The sequence below is a fragment of the Hesperophylax consimilis genome, chromosome 16 (assembly GCF_061612785.1).
Source record: "Hesperophylax consimilis isolate HC1 chromosome 16, BYU_Hcon_1.0, whole genome shotgun sequence".
Lineage (NCBI taxonomy): Eukaryota > Metazoa > Arthropoda > Insecta > Trichoptera > Limnephilidae > Hesperophylax > Hesperophylax consimilis.
Genome location: NC_142851.1, coordinates 34,804,768 through 34,828,714, shown reverse-complemented (window position 1 = coordinate 34,828,714; position 23,947 = coordinate 34,804,768). Strand labels below are relative to the sequence as shown.

Below are 23,947 nucleotides of genomic sequence, written 5' to 3'. Positions count from 1 at the left end.
ATACCCACAAGCCGATCTTCTCCCTTTCACGGAACTGTCGCGGAGGACAAACGTTTTGATGTATGACTGCCTACGAGATGATATGAGTATTAGGATTGTGATGGCGATGCTAACCAAGCTAATATTTCCTGTATAAAGGTGTTTCATTTCCGGACAGTTTATTTTAATGAAGATTTTGGTGAATTTTAGGAGGAGAAACAGAGGGGGATAGAGATAAAATGGAGAAGTTAAAGCAATAGAGGTCGCCACTGCTCGAAGCTCGAAGCTCGATTGTCTTGGCCTTGTTTTCTTCAGGTAAATACCGGAGCAATTATTTTGCCATGGCCATCCAATCACATCTCTCATGAAGGCTTTCATTCACTCGAACGCTTCAGGGTCTTCGTGGAGACGAATTGTAACTCCATTGTCCATTCTGCATCCGCCACTTCATTGTCCATCCTACCGACAGCACCACCAGCCACCGCGCGACTGGACTGTTGGGCTCGTGGCTTCTCGGCTCGCGGTTCGTCCGCACCGACTCATTCAGAACACGACTTACCCTAGTTGTTCACATTCAATCGTTATATCTTACTTTCTTCACCTAACCAATTATTGTACATTGTGTAAATGGATCATTTTCGTTACTTATTCGCTTTCATAATTTTCTTTCGTTTTGTCTTTGAAATCAACTTTTCACCATAACTACTTATTATTTAGTATAAATTGCAAACTTTCCTTCTCTTCGTCTCCATACTGTTTCTTCTTCAGTATATTTGTCTGTGTAGATTCATTCTAATAGTAGGTATATGTTGTGTACTTTATTATTTCCATGCTTCATGATCCGCTTATTTTACTCGCATCTGATGGAAGATGGAAGAGGCGGCTGATTTACATACACTCGTGTTAAATGTAAGGATTCTTACAAATAAAACTCTTTATTCATTGTATGTATTTAACTTAGACTTGTGTGAAAGTACAACAGTTTCTTGTCTATTTATTTTACGTTAATTATACAACATTACCAAAACCTCCGACGCCTTTGCCCTGCGTTTATTACGCTCGTCCACTTTTATCTGTCATTTACTAGAAATAATATTGCTTTTGTTTCAATTATGAAATGTGCAAAACACTTTCGCAGTGTTGATTCAATTTGAAATATTTTAATCCGCCCAAACGAGGACAATTCGAATAATTACGAAACGGGGAACGGCAGTGAAAACAATAAAAGCTCCGTGCCGCTTTGTTTCCCGATTTCATTAGCAGCAAGCGCTAGCGCTAACCTGCAGGCCTCGGCCTTAGGGCACGGAGCGAGAGTGTCCATACTGGATACTGATAATAATACCTACATTATAAAGGTCGAGGTCGGCTCGCGACGATCGCCGCAAGACTCGTTTGCCGTCTTACCACCGCTAGAGCTAAAAAAACGTCAGTCGCGGGGCGGAAATCGATGGATACGAAACGTAAATGACAAACGAGTAGAAAGGCCCCGCGCACTGCTGGATTCATTCATGTGCCGGGCGAATCCTTCTACTAGTTGGTCTACATACTGCCTATTGCCGGGTCGCTCGGGCGCGATGACGCAACTAACCCACTGACCGCGTGCCGCATTACGTACTCGCCTCGCACTTGCTGTGTATTACTGTACCGTATGTGTGTGTATGTATATTGTATGTTTGTATGTTACAATGCCTGTTCCCTGTAGTCCTACTCAACCAACCCTATTGTATGATGTGTTACAATGACTACTACTGGTCACTGGTTAGTGGTTAGTGGCTCTGACTGCAGAGAGGAAGATGCCCTCACCATTTTGATGTGCATTCATTTCATATTCAATCACTTATTTGTGTTTTTTTTCTATACTTGGCAGAATACCCCGCGGAGACGCCTTGGCAGAATACCTTGAGTAAGTTTGCGGATGAAACATTCCTAAATTCTTAAACACTTCATTTAACGACACATACCCGCTAATTACTACTATTATACTAACCATTACATACATATAAACGATGGTTGTTGCCCGTAGGCACTTGCCTATTCAGTCTATATTAGTAGGATATTAATAATTAATGTCGTTTATCACCGAAGAAGAAACAATAGGGGCGCGCGCGGTGACTGCAGTGGGCGTCTCTCTGCTGCCTCCTTCTAGCCTTAGCGGCCGATACCTCCCCGCTTTCCTTGCAGCGCAGCCCGAACTACTGTTTACTTTTTTTTTATTTTTTTTTTATTTTTTTATTATTTTATTCTTTTTTTAAGTTTTTTATTTTTTATTTTTTTTATTTTTATTTTTATGTGACACCTCACAAGAGCGTCCCTGCCTGTGCAGTTTACAGACAGGGGAACTATGTCACCACCCGGTTGGGCGGCGTTGTGAGGCGGAATAAGGTAGGGGCTGTAGGAAGGGATTTGTTAATGCGGGCCTTGAATAGGCTCAGATTATAGGAGGGAGGAAAAACAGATGCCGGTAGGTCGTTCCACATACGAGCCGACTTACACAAAAACGATTCGTAAAAACGGCCCGTTCTCATGAAGCCAACGTCAACCGTGAACGGGTGTTCAGCTATTCACTATTCAGTTACAACTATTAGAACTGCATGCACCCCATCACCTCTACTAGACACTACACCCTCTCTTTAACTAACTAGCTAACTGAAGTTCCCGGTCTTTAGAAGTAGACAGAATTGTTCCACTTATTTTGAACGTCAAGTGTGCAAAATTTATAAAGTTTATCATTTTTATTTTGTTCGGAAAACCAACAGTTAACGATATTTTGTAATGTACGGTAAAATATATATAATTATTGAACCGATACAGGTTTTTTTTTTTTACTTATGTTTCTTAATTTATTGAATATGAAAGAGAAATATAAATGTTCCTCTTGTTTTTTTCCTTCTTATTTTCCACGAATGTTATGCCTTGATTTTTGCTTAGCAACGCCGCGCGCCGTAAAAGTTTTGCCCAACTTGTTTTTCATCAATTTCATTCGTTTCATTATCAACAAGTCAAATTATTAGAAGGAAAGTTCGGAGGAACGTTCATCGCCCCACCCGGGTGATTTGGTTTGAGTGCGTTTGGTCCTCGTTTGATGAAAATATCACTGCGAATATGAAAAAAGTTTCCATTCATTCCACGCCACGCCACGCTACACCACGCTACACCACGCTACACCACGCTACACCACGCCACATTCACCCGGCACTTCTATTGAGGAAATGAAAAATGAATAGAACAATGTAGGTATCGGATACATTTCATATTTCTACGTTATTCATTTCATTGAAAATCGGCGAGTATTTTAATATTAACATGCATTAATCTAAATGTGTAACAATGAATGTTTCTTTGTTTGTTCCGTGCGCGTTCTATACCATTCGTCCGATTTCAGAGAATTTTAAAGTTTAATTTGTTCTTATGAGTCCCAGGAGTGTTTAGAGAGTGGTTTGTGGATGGAAGAAGTCAGGTACGCTCGAGAAAGACTTAATACATTATCTCTGCACTGGAATGAGATAAGGACTCGAATTAAAGTCGACATAATGGAGTTTTTTTTAACAGTAACATAGTACATAAAGTGAATAGTAGAAAAAGTCCCGGACACCCGAGGAAGACATGAATCAAATAATTGTAGCAGCTTGGGGGGGCTGCAATCTGAATACAAAACAAATCTACTCCTTGTTGAAATTGTACAACGTCTAATTATAAAAATAATATTGAAAAAACCAAGAGATTATCCAACACACCTAATTTTTGAAGAATTTAAAGTATTCAAATTTAACGAAGTTTTCCTAAAAAACATAATAATTCAAATAGTAAAAGAAAAACAAAATCACAGCTTTTTATAACTGAAAGTCGTACTCGTCAAAAACATAATTTCCAACACAAAAATTTAACACCTCTTTTGTTCAACATCATTACATATATCTAGGGAAAAAATACTTCAACAGCCTACCAGAACATATCAGAACAATCGAAAACAATAAACATCTACCAAAAGCGATTAAAAAGAAGTTCAATGTAAAAAACCAAAATGTTGAAACTATCTTCTTAATTAATTATAAATTTGTTTATTTATATATATTTTTAAAATAGTCGTATTTCTAATTATAACTACAAATACTAAATATTCTTCATCTTGATGCTCACCACTCTTCTAAACACAAACTCCAGCTTCTATAGAAGAGAAACATTAAAAAATCAAAAGCAGTGAAAATTAATTTTCTGAAAATTTTCTTCTAGTAAATTGATTAATTATTTAATAAAGAAAGAAAGTTCACCCAGTCGTCAAGTACTCTAGAATTCAAAGCTTTGCCCCAAACCATTCATCGGTCCCAGAGCAACTCCCGGTACACGTCAGTTAGTTCCTTATACATATTATGTAGTGTGAATTCCAAAAGTAAAACAGGAATGCATTCATAGCAGTGCCAGTGGGTTGTATTTGCAATGAATGAATGACACGCATCCATTACTATTCCGTAATAGTGCGATAGCTGGTAGTAGTCTAGATACTGTCGACAGTTCACAGTCGGTGCACTAAAGGTACAAGTGTTGAGTGAGGAGAGATTACATGTTATTATTATTGACTGCTAAATCGCTTTCAACAGCGGGGAGGAGGAGGAGGCGTCCGGGGCAAAGGACAAAAACACAATACGAACTGGAGCCTGAAAACCTTAGATAAAAGGGAAAGGGAAAGCGAAATGTACCTGTACGAATACCTCCTTCACCTGTTTACCTCCGCCGGAAGTTTGTGTCAATATTCCATCGGAATTAGCCGCTATTGATTTTGGGTACGGTAAAGTGCCGCACGCCTGAAACGTGCTACGTGTTACTGGTTACCATTTACAAGTTACTACGGGTGTTTGGTCATTTTTGTAAACACACAAACGAACACAACACGTAATAACTCGTATTTCCGTTAATAATTATTACGTTTGCAGCCAAGAAACATCCGACAAGTTGGCATTGGCAGCGACCGACCAACATCAGGTATTTCAGGAAAGGCGAGCATCCGACGGCTATCATCATTACTATTATTTTCCTTCGCGGTTATTTAGGTACTGTTATAATATTACATCTTCACTTTTTTGAATTCCTTTTTAAAAAGTGAGTCCCCATTACCGTGTGAGCGGAGCATTCAGACATGTGTTGGCCTGGTTTCCACGTCCCTGTGCAATCTGTGCATGTACAGGTACAGGTACATGGTGCTTGCGTGTGTGGGTGAATGCCTTGTTACGTATTCAGAGCCGCCCGCAAAGGTGGACTGGAATTTCACTTACACTTGAATTTTACTACTACGCGGAGTAAAATATTCCTTTGTCTGATTCTTCGTGATTGAACAATAGGGAGATGACAGGTATCGTATTCGTATCTCATGATTTGACTTCATTTCAATTGTTGCCGTCTGTAAAAGCATTCATTTAACCGAGGTTTTGGACAGTTATTCCCCTTTTATCCCGGGCTACTCTTAATTCTTATCGTTAGAGGAATTTAAGGAAATGACAAAAATACGATAATGTTTACATACGTATTATGTATACGCACAGAACCCACAACAATATTACTGTGGGTTCGATAATATCAAAATATCGAATATATGTATATCGATAACATCAGATATAATGTACTTTAACTAAGGATGAAAGTATATCTCTAGAGATGCAGATCAATTTTCAGATACTCTACCATAACAAGTACCAAGGGCAATGTATTTTAGTGAACTTATGACTTATGCTTTGGGAATTCCATTTAAGTTCAACATGGAGAAACATGGGAACATCCCGGAAAAACAACGACACCTACTAAATTGTATATCGTGATTATATATATTCTTCGAACCCTGCTGTCAAACCATCATCAAATTAAACGGACTTGATAAAAAGAAAACAATCAAAGCTAATACAGGGTAAATCAGCACGTACCCGTAGGATTTTAACCAGTGATTTCTGAACAAATTTGATGTCATTTTGCTCTCCGATGATATTTTTTCAATTGAAAACAAAAAAATATATATTTTACGTTACGCGCCTGGGTACAGCCTAGCGGGTCAAACGATAAACACCCCGTGTCGTTTTAGCAGCCTCATACAGACGAGACAGAGCACGTATCACGTCCGTTGCTACTTGAGGCAGTGTGATCAGTGGCGATGTGTAGTAGAAAAAAAGTTTTTGTTTTTAATTGACAAAAAGTTATCGGTCTGCAAAATGACATCTAAATTTTGAACTCGAAACGAACCCACCCAATCCTTCTCCTACAAATGTATTATTGTCTCTGGGCTGTAGTGAGCAATCGTATAGCTACTGCGCTCTTCGTTCTGTCGGTGTTTTAGAGGCTCCTAATCGGAAGGAGTGGCCTCCAAATTGAGATTTCAAATACCTCTTTTCATCCCAGGCATCGTAATAATATTTCCGGTCTTGACTCTTGACGACTAGCACATATTTATCTCGGAATATAATTTAACGATTTTCCGAATACAATAATAATGTGTGCACTCACTTTGAAGAGATCAAAGATCCGTTTGAATGAATCCGTTCAAAGGTAGACTAAAATAATGTGGCTCATTAATATAGTAATTGGCTGTTCACAGCTCTCAGCTCACATCAGTATCGGTATCAGTATGGTAATCCGCTGCAATAAAACTTTCAATTTCGTAACTCGTTTGATAATAATTGATATTTGCACCCGAAGCGGCGGACATGTAGGTCAATAAGGCCATAGGTAGCCCTCATCACAATTACCATTCCATTCATTACACTCGTCGTTATTGCTGTTAGATTAAATGCACGTCATTTATTTATGCTTTTACCGACATCAATTATTATAGTGGCACGTAATCTGAAACACTAGAATCGGCCGTTGGCGCTGGTGTAGCTGGATATCATGCCAGCCATTATTCCTATTCAATGAAATGGTCTCAATGTAGTATTGTATCTTAATGCTCCTCGAGAAAGTCTGGACAAGGGTTTCCAAGTGATGAACAGAACAGAATAGAAAAAAGCGGATTATGCCTTCAAAATTATAAATATAGACCAATAAAAAAATTTCGTTTTTTTTTTTCATAAGAAAAGCTACAGATTTTCCAGATATTACCAGTTATGATTTGACAGATGATATGATGTGATTATGTTTAGCCAATTGATACGATCGAATGAATTGGATTGGAAGGTACTCTTCACTTCACCCCTGTGAAAGAAAACCTAAAGTTCCTTTTATTCCGCTTATTGGGAATACCATTGTTCCACTGGCCACGAGCTACGAGCTCCGAGCAGTCGGTATTGCGGTAGAGTTCGCCGCCAGCCACAAATAGCGGTCACGGCCTTCTATTCGCAGTAGCTTCTTCCAAGTCAACTGGCTATGTAGCTAGCCGTGACCAGCTCACTTGTTGTGACCGGCGATGATAGATGAAATGACCGCTATTTTTCTCTAAATAAATCCCGTATTTCGCAATCAGATTTCGACCCTAATTTTCCCTATTATTTTGAACGTCAAGTATGAAATAATTCATCAAGAAGTATGAAAATTCTGCTTTAGAGGTGGAAAAACTCGATAGGTTTAGTTTTTAGATAGTGTAAACACTGATATTCCCCTTGTTTGGAAAGTCAAGTGTGGAAAATTTCATCATTTCGGAATAAAACTGTAAATTTGTCTAAAAAAACTGCTAAGGCTGGATATAGGCATAGTATGGTAAAATAAAGTACAAAGTATGTCTGCCGCCAATATTATTTCTCCGAAATAGACACACAAATAATACAATTAAGGAAAGAAAGGAGGTTAGGCCTAGCGAGTAGCGAGTTCACAGCTCTTCATTTTCCTTTTTCATTACAAGGCGGGCGTCTAATAACTAATAACAGATATTTGCCGCATTAGAATATGTTTGTAGCGTGATCATTAATCAGCCTTACTGTCGTACGAAGTATCACATAGCTTAAAGTACCTACACGCACACATGCACACACAAGGGCACTTTCCCGGGAAACGACTGAAATAAGGAGCGAGTCCACTTTGTCGTCCCTTGTAAAAACAAATTCCCGAAAGCGGAGTTTTTATAAATATTTTATTATTTCACGAAACAATTTCTAAGTTTTAACTAGTTTTACAGGCCGGCTTCGCCCGCAGCTAGTATTCTTGAATACATTCATTTTATATTGCGTTGTGTTTAACTGAAGACGCTGAAAACAATATTGATTCTTGCGGGAAAGAAGAAAGCCATCGCGGTCCGCGCCTCGTTATATTTCTTTCTTTCTATTTTAGAAATCTTTTTAACATTCATTGAAAAATAAAGAATTTAACATGACCCTTTTCTCTTTTTGACAGGTAATTGAATATCATATATTCAATATATTGCCTTACTTACATGGCCACGATCACTCTTAATTTAACAACATCAACGAAAATGTTACATGGTGGATGTAAAAAAATTGTTGCGTTAACCTATCAATTTCAGGCAGATAAATCGACATAAATTTTACGACCTCAAATCTCACCGTTCGAGTGTTAACAGATTATCTACTGTATTATTCTTCTTTTTCTTCTCCGTGGATCTTTTGACCTCCTCGGTTTGAACATTCCTCTTTCCAAAGTGTCTGCCTCTGCTTCTCTCTCCCTCCCTCCCTCTGACACCCTCTGCGGCTGAGCGGTTACCATCCTCGGCTACGAATTCGGAGATCGCAGTTTCTAATCCCGGTGTGCGCAAGCAACAATTGGGGGTGCCGTTGTGTTACTGGCTCGAGACGATTGGGACTCTTTTGCGATACTTCCATAAAAAAGCAAGCCATCCTTTTTGTAAATAAATCAAAAATGTCAAATATCATCTGTTTGCTTTGTGTAGAATGTCAATAATCTTGTATCTTTTTATTATTGAATATTGTAAAATTTGAAGTAGGCTACTGTTGTTTTTTATTGTTTTATTTAGTTTATTATTAATGCTCGTATTATAATTAGAGGAGGTCGTTGGTTATTGTAATTAATTAGTTATCACTTATCTGTGATGAATGTGCAGCGGTTCGAAACCTTTTTGGAACTGCGACCCCGAAAACAAAAACTTTTTTTGGAATGAACATTAAAAAGTGTTCAATTTCTGTTAAACAACCGTCCGTTATTCTATCAGCTTTCTAATTAAATGAAAAATGAGTAGGTACTGCTGATTTATCGAGAATCTCTTCCACAAGCACTCTTTCAAAATATTGGCAATTTATTGAAAATCTGGTCGAATTATTCGTATTCCTGTTGAAAACGGGACGTGCAGGCCTTTAACGAATTATTCGTATTCCTGTTGAAAACGGGACGTGCAGGCCTTTAACGAATGAATCGACAGATTTCCTAAAAAACTAACAGTGAAATACTAAAGTTTTATGAGGAAGTCGGAAAACGTGTTTATAAAATTTATAATATTTTCACAATTCGTCGTTATATTTATTAGGATAACCGCAGCTTCAAGAATATTCTGTGTTCCGACATATTCTAAATTTACTGATGTTTTGTTAGGACATTTCCCAACAAAATATCAGTAAATATTATTGCGTGCCATCACGTTTTTAACAGGATTTTAATAAATCAGCTGTACTCCTTTTTCTCCGTTTAAATAAAAAAGAATCTCTTTTTCAAATTATTGGTAATCCGGTTAAAAACGGGATTGCAGGCCGTTAACGAATAAATGAACGTGTTCCGACATCGTGATAATGTATCAGGAAACCTGTTAATTCATTCATTAAAGGATTACCAATAATTTAAAGATATTCTTAATACATTATTAATACCCATTTTTCTCCGTGTTTAAACAAGTGGATGCATTAAATTGGTTTCACAGGAACCAGGACCCCACGAATTGCAAATGCGCTGATAATACCTAACATCTAATACATTGTCCCTCAGATTATTTTTCATAAAACAGCGCTACACAAACATAATTACATACAAATATAATTGATTACAGTGAACACTTACCTAGACCTAGTCGTCTTAAAGGCGTCTACTCGCTTCAAGTGCCGCGACCTGTTATTATTACGGATCGCGACGCGAGGGTTGCGGACCGCTGCGCTGCACTGTATTAGTACCACTGCCACTGTCGAGACTAAATACTGCATTTCATTATGTTAACTTTGTTATCTTTAAATGTTTGAGCCGTCACACTTTTGTTTCCGTGCTTTAACTTTATTATTGGGAGTCCTGTTATTTATTTTTGTTTTGACCGGTTTAACAGGAAGTTACTATCACTAATTTGTTTTTTTTTTTTCATTTTATCGATTTGAATTAGAAAACAACTCATTTCTGACGCCATGAAACTTACAAAGTTTTACTCAACTATTTTCAGCTCGCAACATAATTGACCTGGTGAGCTACGGAGCTTTAAAATACCTACCCAACTGTCAAAACTTAAGATAAGATGATGGTTCCATGTTTGAAAAAAACTATTTTATAGAATATTTAGTTACTGCGTTCGTTGATATTTCGTAGGGTGAGGTTTATGAACTTTCACGGGTGAGGATTGTCCTGGTTTTGGTGGTGAACGCGTCTGCACACTAGCTGCGTGGCGGGCCGGATCGGGAGAGACTGGTTGAGGTAGACCCTTTGACCTCTCCCGCCGGACTTTCTCGACCCATGGTCTTGCAACGTAGTGGGAGGGATTGATTGATTGATTGAAATTTAACTTCTGAACACACTGACTCCCACATTTCAGCAGCCCTCATACTTTTCCTTCCCAGAATTTACTCTTCTTCCTTTACTTTAAAAGACCCTCCGTACACCATCCCCAAAGATGGCCTCCTTTGTGGATTTACTGTTACTTACGTTGGTACTGACAAAAGTACAATCATTCTAATTATTAATTACTAGCGCTGGACCCGTGAAAAATCACAATACTTTGAATTCTCGACACATCAGTTTCAATTTTGAAAATGAAAATGCAAATAATTTTCTGTTAAAATGTTATATTATAGGTAGGTACGTACTTAATCGTTTGTGTGAATTCTTCTCACAAACAGTTCCAATTTTAAAAATGATTCCAAAATTCAAAACAAATCCGAGTTCATTAAACCAGAGTTACAATCATTACATACCTACAACCGAAATTATCATGTCGGTCTATATGTACCTATTCATATTTATTAGCACTTTGTAATGAGTAGTCTATCCACGAAACTTTCGTTGAATTCATTTAGTAGCTATTCCAACTTTCAGTTTTGAATAACTAATTGAATATACATCGGTGATTAATGATAATGAACAATGAACAACTAACCGTTACGCAGGAGTAAGCAAGTGAGGTGGAGAGGGGCAATAGCCAGAGTCATTTGTCAGTCGACAATGGACGATTCTGTAAGATTAATTAAGATTACGTTGTTATCATGCTAAGCGCTAGATTAGCCCTGATGCATAATGCTTTACACTTACACTTAGGTGTTATATTACTTAGGTGCATGTTGTAGTCATAAATAATAATGTTTTGTATGAATCATTCAATCTGTGAAGAAGTAAAACTGCCAAACGGTGAGGCCTTTAAATGTTTCTTCTAATTGGCACTCTTTTTCAAGAATACTCCATCAAAAGCAAAGGAACTTTTTTGTCATGTGTATTGTCGAGGCTTTTGACTAAAAAAAATATTTTTTTGGCCTCATCTTTTTTTTTTCAATTAAAATATTAATACATTTGGAGAGAGAAATTTCATTTAGTACGACATAAAACTTACAAATATCAAAATGTTCTAAACATTCTTAAAACAATGGACCTGGGGACACAGGGAGACATAAAATTGAATATTGCAACCAAACACTGACTGATTGAAGTGACACAACCTGTGTAATATCCAACTAATAAAACTATAATCAAAACAATCTATGTTAGCTTCAAGATATACATTGTAAAATGTGAATACAAAAAAATATAACACACATCCTCCTAACAAGTGTAATAGGTAATATATATTATAATGTAAATTGAGTAAAATAAAATTAAATACGGAAAATATAAAATGTATTTCTCAGCACGGGAAATCCCAATTGGGAAAACATTATGAACTATAAATGTCAATACGAATCATAGTAAATTAAAATTGTCATTAAAATGTCTAATGTTCTGTAAAAGATTAGTTAGTTGTTTGTGTTAGAATTCACATTAAAATATTTTACAATTTACTCGATCTAAACAAATTTGATGATCCTTGATATGGCGTAGAACCCAATTGAAGCAATTTAATGTTGGTTGGGGCAAAAATAATGAGTTTGAGGTCATCAATATTGCCACTCTGTGTTGTTCAAATTAAATGCACTTCGATATTATGTTCGACATCTTCAATTTGTTTACGTATCAAGCGAGGCCTATCAAACACAATATCCTTCCCGTCAGTGGATTAAAAATGATTCTCATTTCCGATCTTTTCAGATTAACTTAGAAAGGAACTTTGAAATATTATTATTTTTATTAGTTTCAATTGCAAAGTTTGTAAGTAAATGATGTAGGTATAATGTATAATATAAGTATAAATTCAATTTTTTTTTCACAGTCCTCACGAGGGTTTCCTGTTCTGAAGCGGCCTGTAGTTTTTAAACTTTTGTATTTAGTTTCAAGTTTTCTTGACATCGTCTTCATAATGTTTGTAAGTTGAATATCACTTTGTTCTCTCAGCCATTGGATTCAATGTTTCAATTCCGGGAAAAAAATTCAAAGAATCTGTGCGGTATTTTCTGTCTTCAAATTTAGTACAGTTCGTTTCGAGATATAATAGTTTTTAAGCAGGTATTTAATAATGTTTTCAATATTTCTGCATTATTAACTCTAAAATGCAAATTTTTCACTTATTTAAGAGCAAGTATGCGATGAGTATTATTGTTTGTTGATTTTGTCTAATTTCAATTTCAATCTAAATTGTGTGGATATTTTCGACGAAACCGGGTGGTTAAAAAAGCTAGTGTATATGTATATTTTTATTGTTCGTTTCCAATGTTCGTTGGTTGTTTTTTTCGATATCTATAAACAGAGAGTCTAATATGGTGAGATATCATGACTTAATCGCCTACTTGCTCTCAATCATAAAAAATATATAGTCTGCTTTGTGTTATCCAGACACAATGTCAAAAATGCTACCCACAAAGCAATTATGACTACAATACAACATATGGTTTACAGTAGCTGTCTTTCCAGACTTTAAAGTGGTGGGCGTGAATCATAGACTTTCAAATTGATAGACTTGCCCCAACATAAAATCTGGATATCACTTCGACGAGCTGGAGGTGAAGCACGTGTCCATATTTGTGGCACCAGGAGGGTTCCAGAGTGCGGTGAATAAACTACGATATCTGTCGTAAGTTGACCGCCGAAGAGCGCACATTGAAATAACTAGACCCTGTGCAGTAAGGCAACGGGTTGCAGCGCAGCCCATTGTGAGACTTTTCTGCTCAGGAATGATCATTTTTAACGAACCGCCTGGAGTAGCGACTCTAAAAATGCGTGAAGTGGGTAAATTACAACACGTTTGTAAAAGTGTCTAACTAAATCGTGTACAAAATAATAATAAATAAAATTTGAGATTGGTAGTTAAGTTTTTTACGCAGCCAGCAATTTGCGCGCCTTTGTAAAACGGACTAAGTAATTCATTCGTAAGCAAATTTTATTTTCGAGGGCTAAATAATAATTATTACAATACGAGTTGCCTGTATACTGCTATATTAATTTATGAATAAATTACCGAAATGGAGATAGTCGCGCCGTCTTCCCGCTCCGCACACATGGTTTGTTCACATTTCCATCATTGACTGGTTGATCAATTTGAATATCTGGCGTGTTATCCACAATTAGAACATTAATTGATATGAACGAAAATGCGGCATTTTCGTTGGATTGAATGCCGGGATTTTTTGAGAAGCCGAAAACTATTATTATTTATAATATAATCCAGCAAAACAAACGTTTTAGAAAAAATCATAATAAAATTTCTGAAAGATATTTTATCTATCCCCGAAGAAAGCGATACAAGAAAGTCAACAACAAAGCCTTTGATATTCACAATCTTATTGATCAAATAATAATGAACAAAATGATTTCCTTTTCCGTAGACATGGTTTGTTTTCGTTCTAGGCGTGATTCATATCTAGGGCCCTATCGTTAGTCTAAATTCTTTCCTGAATTAATCAAGTAGCCGCCCCCTCCCCTCCCCTTACCTTACTGTTACCGGCCACCATCTAACTACTAGTAGCTACTAGGTAGAGGTAGGCTAGCAAAGTAGGTCCATCGATATTAGGACGTTGCCGCCAGTGCTCCGATTCGACAATCTTACCAACCGGAACGGAACGATCGGATTCCAATACTGCTACGAAATCAGTCTTCTTACGCCTACACAAATGTATACCTCCTGTGCTTCGTATTAGAAAAGCGCCGCCGAGATTTTAAGGTACTTATTTTCCGCAAACTTTCATCGAAAATATTATAATATTATAGTGTTAATGCGATCCCTTTTAATTTAACTGAATATTGCCGCATAATTTACGCTTGCAACGGCATAAAATATAATTTAATTATAAGCACATTTCGCAAATTAAAATAATTTTTCATAAAATAAATGCGTGAAATATACGGGCCGTTGCCGTCCACGTATTCTCTAATAAAACGTGCCTGACGCTGGTTTTTTTTTATTTTCGGGCACTGGGAATCCAAATTAACTTTCAGTAAAGGGGATAAGAACTCTGTAAACATCCAACCTAAATGATTCCGTGAGATTTAAGATATTTTCGAAAGAACCCCTACCCCTAGGTGGTTTTAATTTTCCGGATCACCGTCCCGGCTTGCACCTACTGAATCCGAGCACTGTATACTGTAACTGTACCGCTACTCGTATGCTGGTTGCCAAAATAATATGTACATTTAGGTAAGTGTGGAGTGTATCACATGTTACATGATTGCCTGTAATTAGCGTTGTTTGTAAATTTGAATAGTTTGTGTTCCTGATTCGCCATCACAAGGAAACCCTAATACTATATATATTTTACTATAATATGCACAATATTGCATCGTGTAGGTATGTGTTATTTCACCGGTGATAATTGTAATTTTGATGATCGAGTTGTAGTTTTTTCCCGGTGCATTTTTCTGAAACGTAATTATATAATATTATCCTGAAAAGAAAACTAGTTTCAAGTTAGTTTTATTTGAGAATACACTGACCGTAATGGCCCGTAAATTTCACCGCGTTTATTTTATGAAAAATTATTTTCATTTGCGAAATGTTCTCATAACTAAGTTATATTTAGTGGTGTGGCAACTAGAAATTACGCGGCAATATTCAGGCAAAAGGCACCGCATTAATACTATCACGCAATCTTTTAGATGAAATCGTGAAACGTTTCCTGAAAGGTTGAGTCTCTGACCCACTATCTAAATCTCCATCGCGCTTGATGTTGCATAGGTGTGTCAAACTAACCATTATACTGTTACGGGTGAGTTGTAGTTTTAGGTAAATCGTTAAATCTTACATTTGGCAGAACACCACAGCACATCATTCCCCCAATGTGGATACCACAGTCCTACTGGCACCGGCGTTGGCAAGGTTGTATGCACGTCATGTTTACTTGGGCCCCTCTTCCCGCAGGAAAACGCAAGCAAACAACATGTCGCGTACAGTTCGTACACATTGCTTCTGAAATCACGCGACCCGCGCCGGTGTTGAACTCTCTCAAAACTAGCTTTTATGACCTTTGACTGTTTTGTTCTTAGCAAAATCTAGAACACATGCATTGTTACAAAGTGTCTTGACACTAAGTGACGATGAGACTACTCCGTCATGTTTGAATTGAAGCCTGTACTACATGAGTGGTAACGACTTTGTCGCCGACGAGTTTACAAAATGTCGGCAACGTGTTCCAAGCTCCGCGCAGAATCTGCCTATGGATTAGTCGCCGAGATACTTGAATCGTCGAGTATCGGATACTTGCGTATTCCTGTGGAAGAAGGGCCCTCGAAACCGAAATACTTGAGATATAAATCAGTGCCCTACCTACTTACTGCTTCTGAAAGTGTGAAACAATAGACACGAACTAATGTCACTCAGATAAAGATGGGTCGCACTCGCTCGGCAGTTGACAGTCAGCGCTCAGCGGCCGGACTTGATAATTACTCGGGCTCTAAGAAGTTCCGGGGCTTCCTTTGTCTCCTTCGCAGTGTGCTTCATTATTGCTTTTGTTTAATCCAGAAGGTGGTGCGCGGGCGTTGCGAGTTTATTAAGAATGGAGAACATCCCTGCGCCGCGAAATGTGAAACTTTACGTTCACATTTCATATCTTACGCCAGATTTACATCAAATTGTTCGTAAAAAAGTTGTTCTGGAAAAACAACGACGCGATGTAAGGCTTCCGTCTAATTTTAACTTAACTCCGAGCAATGCTAACTGCTCGACTGCAAAGTTGAGTCAGTAGTTACTCCTACGTGAATTGGGTTTAATCCATTATTGGTATTGCCAGAGTTTTGAAGTAATAACACTGAAAGCTTTGCCGGAAGCTCCCGGAACGAGGGAAATCTCGCTCGTTTCAAACAAACCAACCAACCACTCGTCGCTCTGGCGTGAAGTTGATAAATGCCATCGATCAGAGTGGCCTACAATCTCGCTCGAGGCTTTTACATCAAATCTGAAAGCATTATAAATCCGTGCATTACTTATTCGATAGCAAAAATACATCTTTTAGACTGCAAAATGGAAATCGAATTCTGCTGTCATCAATAGCGCGGAATGGTTACCAGTTACCACACTATTAATAACTGCCTTTGTAACTGAGACTTATCATTTTGTCGAGAGGAGTGATAATGACACGTTTAATCACCTGTTTCATCGCCGGCTTCATAATAACACCTGCGATATTACGCAGGCAGATGCTATTTCTGTCGCCCATATTGGAAACGACGTTCATCAAATTGGCATCAGCTTGAACGCTCATGTCGACATTTATTTTTGTCCACCATTGTTTGAAATGCTTGCACTGTTATTGGTTTGCAATTCAATCGTGGAATTCCAATACCACAACCGAAGTCTATTTACTAATCTACCTAATAGAGTTAGATTACATAATACATACAAAACTCTGTACAATAATAACAATATGTTGAAGGCGACAAACATAAAACGTATTTTGTATTTAGCAAACAGAAGTTCGCGACCCGATGTCAACTCTTATCTGCGAACTAATAACCAATAAGGGAAGTTTTGCGAACACTCGCCTAAGGTAACAAATAATGGCCAGGTTAACTTTTTAATACACTTGTTTGTTGTACAAGTTTTGTATTACACCTTTTTACGGAAATTTCTTTCAATTATATAACTAAGTGGGAGGAAAACTGCCAAGACATTATATTATTTAGCGTTCTTATCAGGAGGGTTTTTTTAAATCCATTTAAAGATCTTCTTTCTGTGGACGTTTTCTCGTTATTCGAATCTTAATTACTAATTAATGTGAACACAGAACTGTCACTGACCGATCTGCTCGACGACCTAAACCTCCAAGCATAGGGATAGGGGCGGCGCTCTGGCTTCGTCTTGATAAAACGGACTCGACTGGAAGAATTAGTCGCAGATTCCCGTCTGAGTGAGATAAATGTCTGTCTGTTTGGCGTGAAATGGATGCGTTTAATAAATAATCCCCGTCACTGGAGAGCTCTGCGCCAAGCATACCGACCTCACCGAGCACACCGAACCGGCCCTTGCCTGGCTGACCTCACTCTCTATCTCTATCCAGGGGCGCTTTTACAAAATGAACAGAAAACTAGGCCTTTATTCTAAGGGTTAATTAAGTAAGTAGGTCATTTGTAAAACACGTCTAGATACATGGTTAATGATTCAGTAATCCGGTTAAAAATGGGATTGCAGGCCTTAATCAAATGAATGAATAGTAGATGCATGAATAAAAATGACAATTGTTAATTTATTAAGAATCTCTTCAAATTATTCGGTAATCCGGTTAAAATGGGATTGCAGACCTTAAAGAATGAACGAATAGAACTTTTATTAAATTACGAATATATTAGTGCGACGTCTATTAATTATTATACCAATATAAGTTAGATCACTTTGGTTGATCTAACATATATAAATATTAGTAAATTACCTAATTTCTTTGTGTGCACCTGTGGGTAGTGAGTACCCACGTTTTTGTATCAATTGTCACGTAACGAATCGGACACGTTCAAAACTCCCGCGAAACCCACCCTCAGAACAGACTTTGTCTAGTGAGGAGGGTAAGGAGAAAAATCATGTATGTACATAACTAATAATAAATAAACGCCCGGGTTGCCGGCACTGAATTATAATTCAAATTAGTCAGCGGTGAGTTGTTACCATTGTCGCTGTGCGCGCGCGCCTGCCTTGTGTACGGCCAAGTTGGTAAAACTGCTCTACGCTCGACACGCCGGCCATTCAAATCACCAACCGCCCACACTCACAATCTAGCCTTGGCCCTGTCAACATGTCTGTTTTGCTATCAACCAGGACGCCATGATTGCGCGCCTAAATTAACGGCCGCTTTGTACAAGTATTTTCGAAGCCTGTACCTAATTGCTGTGCCTACTCACCATGGAGAAATGTACGCGTAATAGCGCGTACAGTACGGAAGATAACCCTCCTTTTGTGGTTCAACATGTACGCGAAACCTACTACAAATTCATGTAAGCGGATTAACTATCTTTACCTTTATGTGCCTTTTGTGACTTGAATTATGCCTACACACACGCTTGCCAGCCAGAACCTAAATTATCAAGAGAGATTGTTCCTAACGAAACGCTAGGAATATTTAGGATGTAAATGACCCATCTCATTTGTGTACCTGTTTGTAATTGTGCTTTGTGAATATACTATCATACCCCATTAATGCGTTTCCTTTGACGAATTCGAAGTGGTTTGTTTGGAAATCAGTTCCCCGTGTAAAAGCCGTAGCTGACCTGACGCCTGATGATCATGATCTCAACCTCTACCACCTGAGCTAACGCCGATATGTACTAAGGCACCCTTTTTTGCAATGGACCTCTCACAGGGAAATTGCGCCCTTTACACAATATACGAGTATTACTTATTTAATAGTATACCTACTTACCTATTACCTACTAAAATTGTACGATCAATAAATTGTACGTTAGCTCAAAAGCACAGACCTCCGATAAATCACTAAGTATGACTTATTGTCAAATTTAACACTAATACATTTAAATATAAGAAATACGCATTTCAAATTAAAAATGATATTCTACTGAAATGTACTTCATCGATTGTCGGAATTCTTCAAACATCAGTTCCAATTTTTAAATGACACTTAAATTCAATACAAATTCGAGTTCATTGAAGCAGAGTTACACATAGCAGGGTTTAAAGCAAGCCCTTGCGAAATGAAGGTATAAAGTAAGAGGAGTGGATCCGGCGGAAGGTGACCGGAAAAGCATTTCCGCTAGGATGGCTAATTCGGTATTTCTAACTGCTGACTGCCGTCGGGGTGGGTGGGTGGCTGCTGGCTAACACACTCCCCCCACACTGATAAGGATACCATCATCTCCTGAGAGTTTAAATGCACTGCACACACTGGGGCGCATCAAAATGCTTTAACACGCTTTCGCGAATATGAAGTAAGTAGTTATTATTAAAGAATAAAATTAAAATATTAAAAACATTAATATTAAAAATAAAACATTAATATTAAAAACATTAAAATATATAACAACCACAGACATAGGAATTAATAGACGAGAAGATAATGGCGAGGGGTAAAATCAACTGTTGAAGAACGAAGGGAGTGAAGCTGACTGTGATTCGTCAATAAATCAATCTGACAGTAAATAGGCATCTCGCATTATAATATCACCATTTACTTCTTAAAAGTAAAATCTGCTTTTGAATGAATAGACATTTTTACATGGGAGCGCAAATTACTCGCCACGTTATGAACAAATTTGCGAAGTCCAAATTCGGCAAAAAAATTTGGTTCTATTTTCAGAGTCGGATATTTCGTTTAAGTATTTAGTTAAGACACTTTTATAAATGTTCATAATTTACTTCCCAGCAACCAACCAGCTTTGTGTTTCGCGTCCAGACGTTTCTCGATGTGATAGTAACAACTGATTCATATTATACGATGTGAATATGCTTAAAATAAAGTAAAATAATGCTTATATATGGAATGTAATACGACAATTGGGTTTATTCTCTTTTTCACATCTATTTTTACAAGTTTTCATAGTACAAGTCAACATTTTGCCGTGTTATTTCGTAAAATGAACCGATGATGCCTCGACCATAGTTCGCACAAGAATGATGACGTCACGTTTTCAAATTTCACTTGAGGCCATACGCGAGCACAGCCGGCTCCAATGGAACCGGTATGGGGAGTGGGGATAATACGCTTTTAATCACTTAGGGCAGGTCTACTAATATACATATGTCTATGATAACAACCTTCCACGTAGCATCAAACAAATAACCGACACACTTAAATTTAAATCAACACTAAAAACATTTCTTTTAAACAAATGTCACAACACCTTGAATGAATACCTTACATGAATTAAATACCTCTGTTTTTGATGTTTTATTTACTGTTATTTATTTTTATTTATTTGTTAACATGTAATTGTTGGGTTATGTGATATAATGTGTATTTATTGGTTTACCTTGAAGAAATAGGATGTAACCTATAAGTTATACCCTTTGTACTCTTTTTGTGCAATAAATATTTTTTTTGATTTTGAATAGAAGTTAAGAAAGGGTTGTAATGTTCTTCAAAAATACCCATTTCACTTTATTTTTGGAATAACTAAATTCTTCCCGAATTAATAGCAATCTTGAAAGTTTAAAAATAATGAGCCAATAAAGATATACGTTAAGAAAATGTTGCTAATTCTTAGTCGAAGTATGATGCAGTTAAATATGACCGAAGGGAATAGGGTCGAAGTTAGCGTAGTTATTTGAGCAGAGTCCCGGTGAGGCTAAGGTCCTGGGTTCAATTGTTTAATCATTTCCTAGATGCGACCGTTTCTTTTTCTGTTTTCGTCCAGAGTCGCTAATATTGTCTTCGATGAATAAATTTGACTTTTAAATTTTATTTTTTATTTATTTATTAGATACTAAAAAATACAATTACAGAATAATGAATCTTTGACTGTCCAACTGGGAAGGTTTCCCTTTTCAGGACAATCAAATTGATAAGTTTAATTCATATAAAGTAAGTTTTGACCGGTCAGTGGCCGAGTTGACATCGCGTTTGGGTCCCACCCAGGCGTTGTGTGTTCAATTCCTCGGCTGGCTAAGTCCTCCATCACAACACAAGTAACATTTTCAGCTTACTGTGGTGGTAGTAGGAGATTTTCAAATATTGTCAGGTTATTCGTAATCCGGGAATGTTTGTCTTTCTTTTAAAATTAAAAAAAAGGTAATTTAACATAAATACAAAACATTAAATAGATACTAATTTCAGTTCTGGATCTGTCTGTCTGGTCTAACTACTTACTGTCAGTGTGGTTTTATGAGCTCAAATTAGTTTTGAGTTTGTGTCATTTTCAAAACTGAACCGATTGTGTGATAAGCGATGGAAATACCTTTCTATAATATAGTATTTTTATAGAAAATTAACACTCTCATTTTAAAAGTTGCAACTGACGTGTCAAGAATTAACTCTCCCGTGATTTTCGACGCATCTGCGCTAGTTAAGTTGCTGATCTCGACACAGGAATGCCCTATATAAGATAAGCGGTTTATGTTTTTGCTTGTATTACACAATTATCCCCGTCGGATGGGAGCAGTTTCTGGTGCGGTTTCACATTAAAAACCCTAAAAGAATATATCGCAAACTGCGCAATAATTGATCTCGCCTGATGTCTGATTTCCCGTTGGTGGGCACAACGAACGCGTGCTTCTTGGAGGAATGTGCCGGCGAGGCGAGGCGGCCCGGGCCACACAAATCATTCCGATTCGATACAGAACGATGGAACTTTTGCATATTAAATTGGAAGCCATTGTAACGAGAGTACAATCGAAGACGTGTCACAATATCTTAGGTTTTATTCTATAAATGGGGCTTTTTCCCATTTCATCCGGCAAAGCTGGAATTCGCCGCCAGCTCGGGTGGGTGAATGGTGACTGGTGACTGGTGACTGGTGACTGGTGACTCCTCCTAACCGTGTCATTGCATTTGATCCATTTTAAAATAAATCGTTTCACCGAGGGTGATTATTCTCCACCGTGTGCTCGATCGTGTTTTATTATTTGTTTTGTGCACATTGTTTTTCATTTCCAGGCGGGTCACACCGGGCTACATTTCAAACACGCAACTCCGCTGCTGCGAATATTTTACTGTATACCGATACGTACGCATGACTATAAAAATATATAGGCATACCGCTGAAAATTCCCCTTTCTCATTTATATTTATAATATACTACAGAAACCTCGTACCCGACAGAGTGATTACAGCGGAGCTCTCAGCGGTTGGATTTTATGTGCATACAATTAAAAAATGGAAAGATTATTAGATATACAGTTTCAAATCATTCATTTAAATTCTACTGTAGTTTAAAATATATGTGTTGGTCAGAAATATGATCATCATTTGAAATACCTCTCCCAAATAAAATAGCACTAGGTACTTCAGAACATGATTCGATATTCGGTTACCTACAAAATGTCGACAAGACAGTAAAGGTTTCCTAATATTCAAAGCTCACCATTTTTGTGGTTTCGTATTCCCGAATCTGTGTCAACGGGGTCGGGGTCACGCGGGACGGGGGCCACGGGGGCGACCCGCCCCTCCCCCACAACCGCTAACGGAGCCCCTAGAATCGGCTTGCATACGCGGTCTCCGCTCTCCCAACCAAACTCTTGGAAAAGTCCAGACGTTTTAATTGAACAGCTGTGCTTTATCGCCGTTAAAGAAAATTACGAATTTCCCAATAAACTCGACTGCGTTGCGTCAAGATAGACATGCAAATTTTTCCAACGGCCCCGTTTTCTGTCTCCGGTAAATTATTATAGCGTTTCGTTTCGGGAAACCTTTTCATACGATAGTAATAGACGTTCCTCTTTTATTCCCGAGTATAATGAAAGTAATCACGAGCCACAATACTACCAGCTTCCCTTACAGCTGCCACACTCGTCTTACTGCTGCGATTCTAATTAAATAGCCTTCTCGTTTTTACGGATTTTCCATTCAAGGCCTATATTCCTATGTACGAGTACCATATAGGCGTACCGCTGAAAGCTGCCTTGTAAGCTCCCCTCTTTCTCGCAAATAAATACGTTGGGTAACAATAGTGGAGGAAATTTATATTATTCCGCTTTCTTAATACGCACAAATTATTGAAATAACACCAACTTAATTAGTACAAGAAACAATCATTATTTACGTCGGCGAAATGGAAAAATTTACACAAAATAGGTTATTAGGTTCATAGTTTGCATTATTACAATTATTTAAGCGTATTTAGATTGAAGCGGAACATTCCTGCGAACGTCGCAATCATACGTTGTACTTTTCATTTTATTACATGTATCCAATATCCTATTATATTATTTGGCGTAAATATGTTACTTATAAGTATTTTCTGTAGTACAATAATAAATACCAACAAGATTAAACATGACGTCTGATTGCATCAAATCATGGAAAGTTCTGAACATTGATTGAAAAAAGGAATTTTTAATATGTCTTTTATTATCTCACTCGGCGTAAATAGTTATTTTAATAGTAATTTAGTTGAAAACAAGTTTTATTACAATAATTTGTGCGAAGTGGAATTCTCGAATTTTATCAAAATACCTTTACAATCAGCGGCACAGTTCGTATACTGATGTGCCTCGGATTTAATAAGAAGTTCTTCAACTGTTCTATGAATCTAATGAAACTGTGTTTTTTCAGTTTACCTTTATGGATAGGGTTATTTAGTCGTCCGATGTTAGATGCGAGCTAACAAATTGTCTCGGAATGAAAACATGAGACTGAATGTGGTGTGGTGTTGGTTATTTGTTTCCTTCCTG

The 23,947-nt window shown here is 37.5% G+C and overlaps 1 protein-coding gene across 9 annotated transcripts in view; it reads left to right on the top strand.

Moving 5' to 3' along the window:
• Window positions 1–23,947, top strand: part of ps (RNA-binding protein Nova-1-like protein passilla) — a 151,849-nt gene that overhangs the window by 34,427 nt on the left and 93,475 nt on the right. For 6 of the 9 annotated variants that reach the window (XM_089641219.1, XM_089641223.1, XM_089641227.1 and 3 more), the window contains exon 2: window positions 1,847–1,882. The exons of the other annotated variants lie outside the window; for them this stretch is intronic. In XM_089641219.1, the coding sequence (XP_089497345.1) occupies window positions 1,847–1,882 (36 nt within the window). The remainder of the gene's footprint in view (window positions 1–1,846; window positions 1,883–23,947) is intronic. 9 annotated transcript variants of the gene reach the window in all.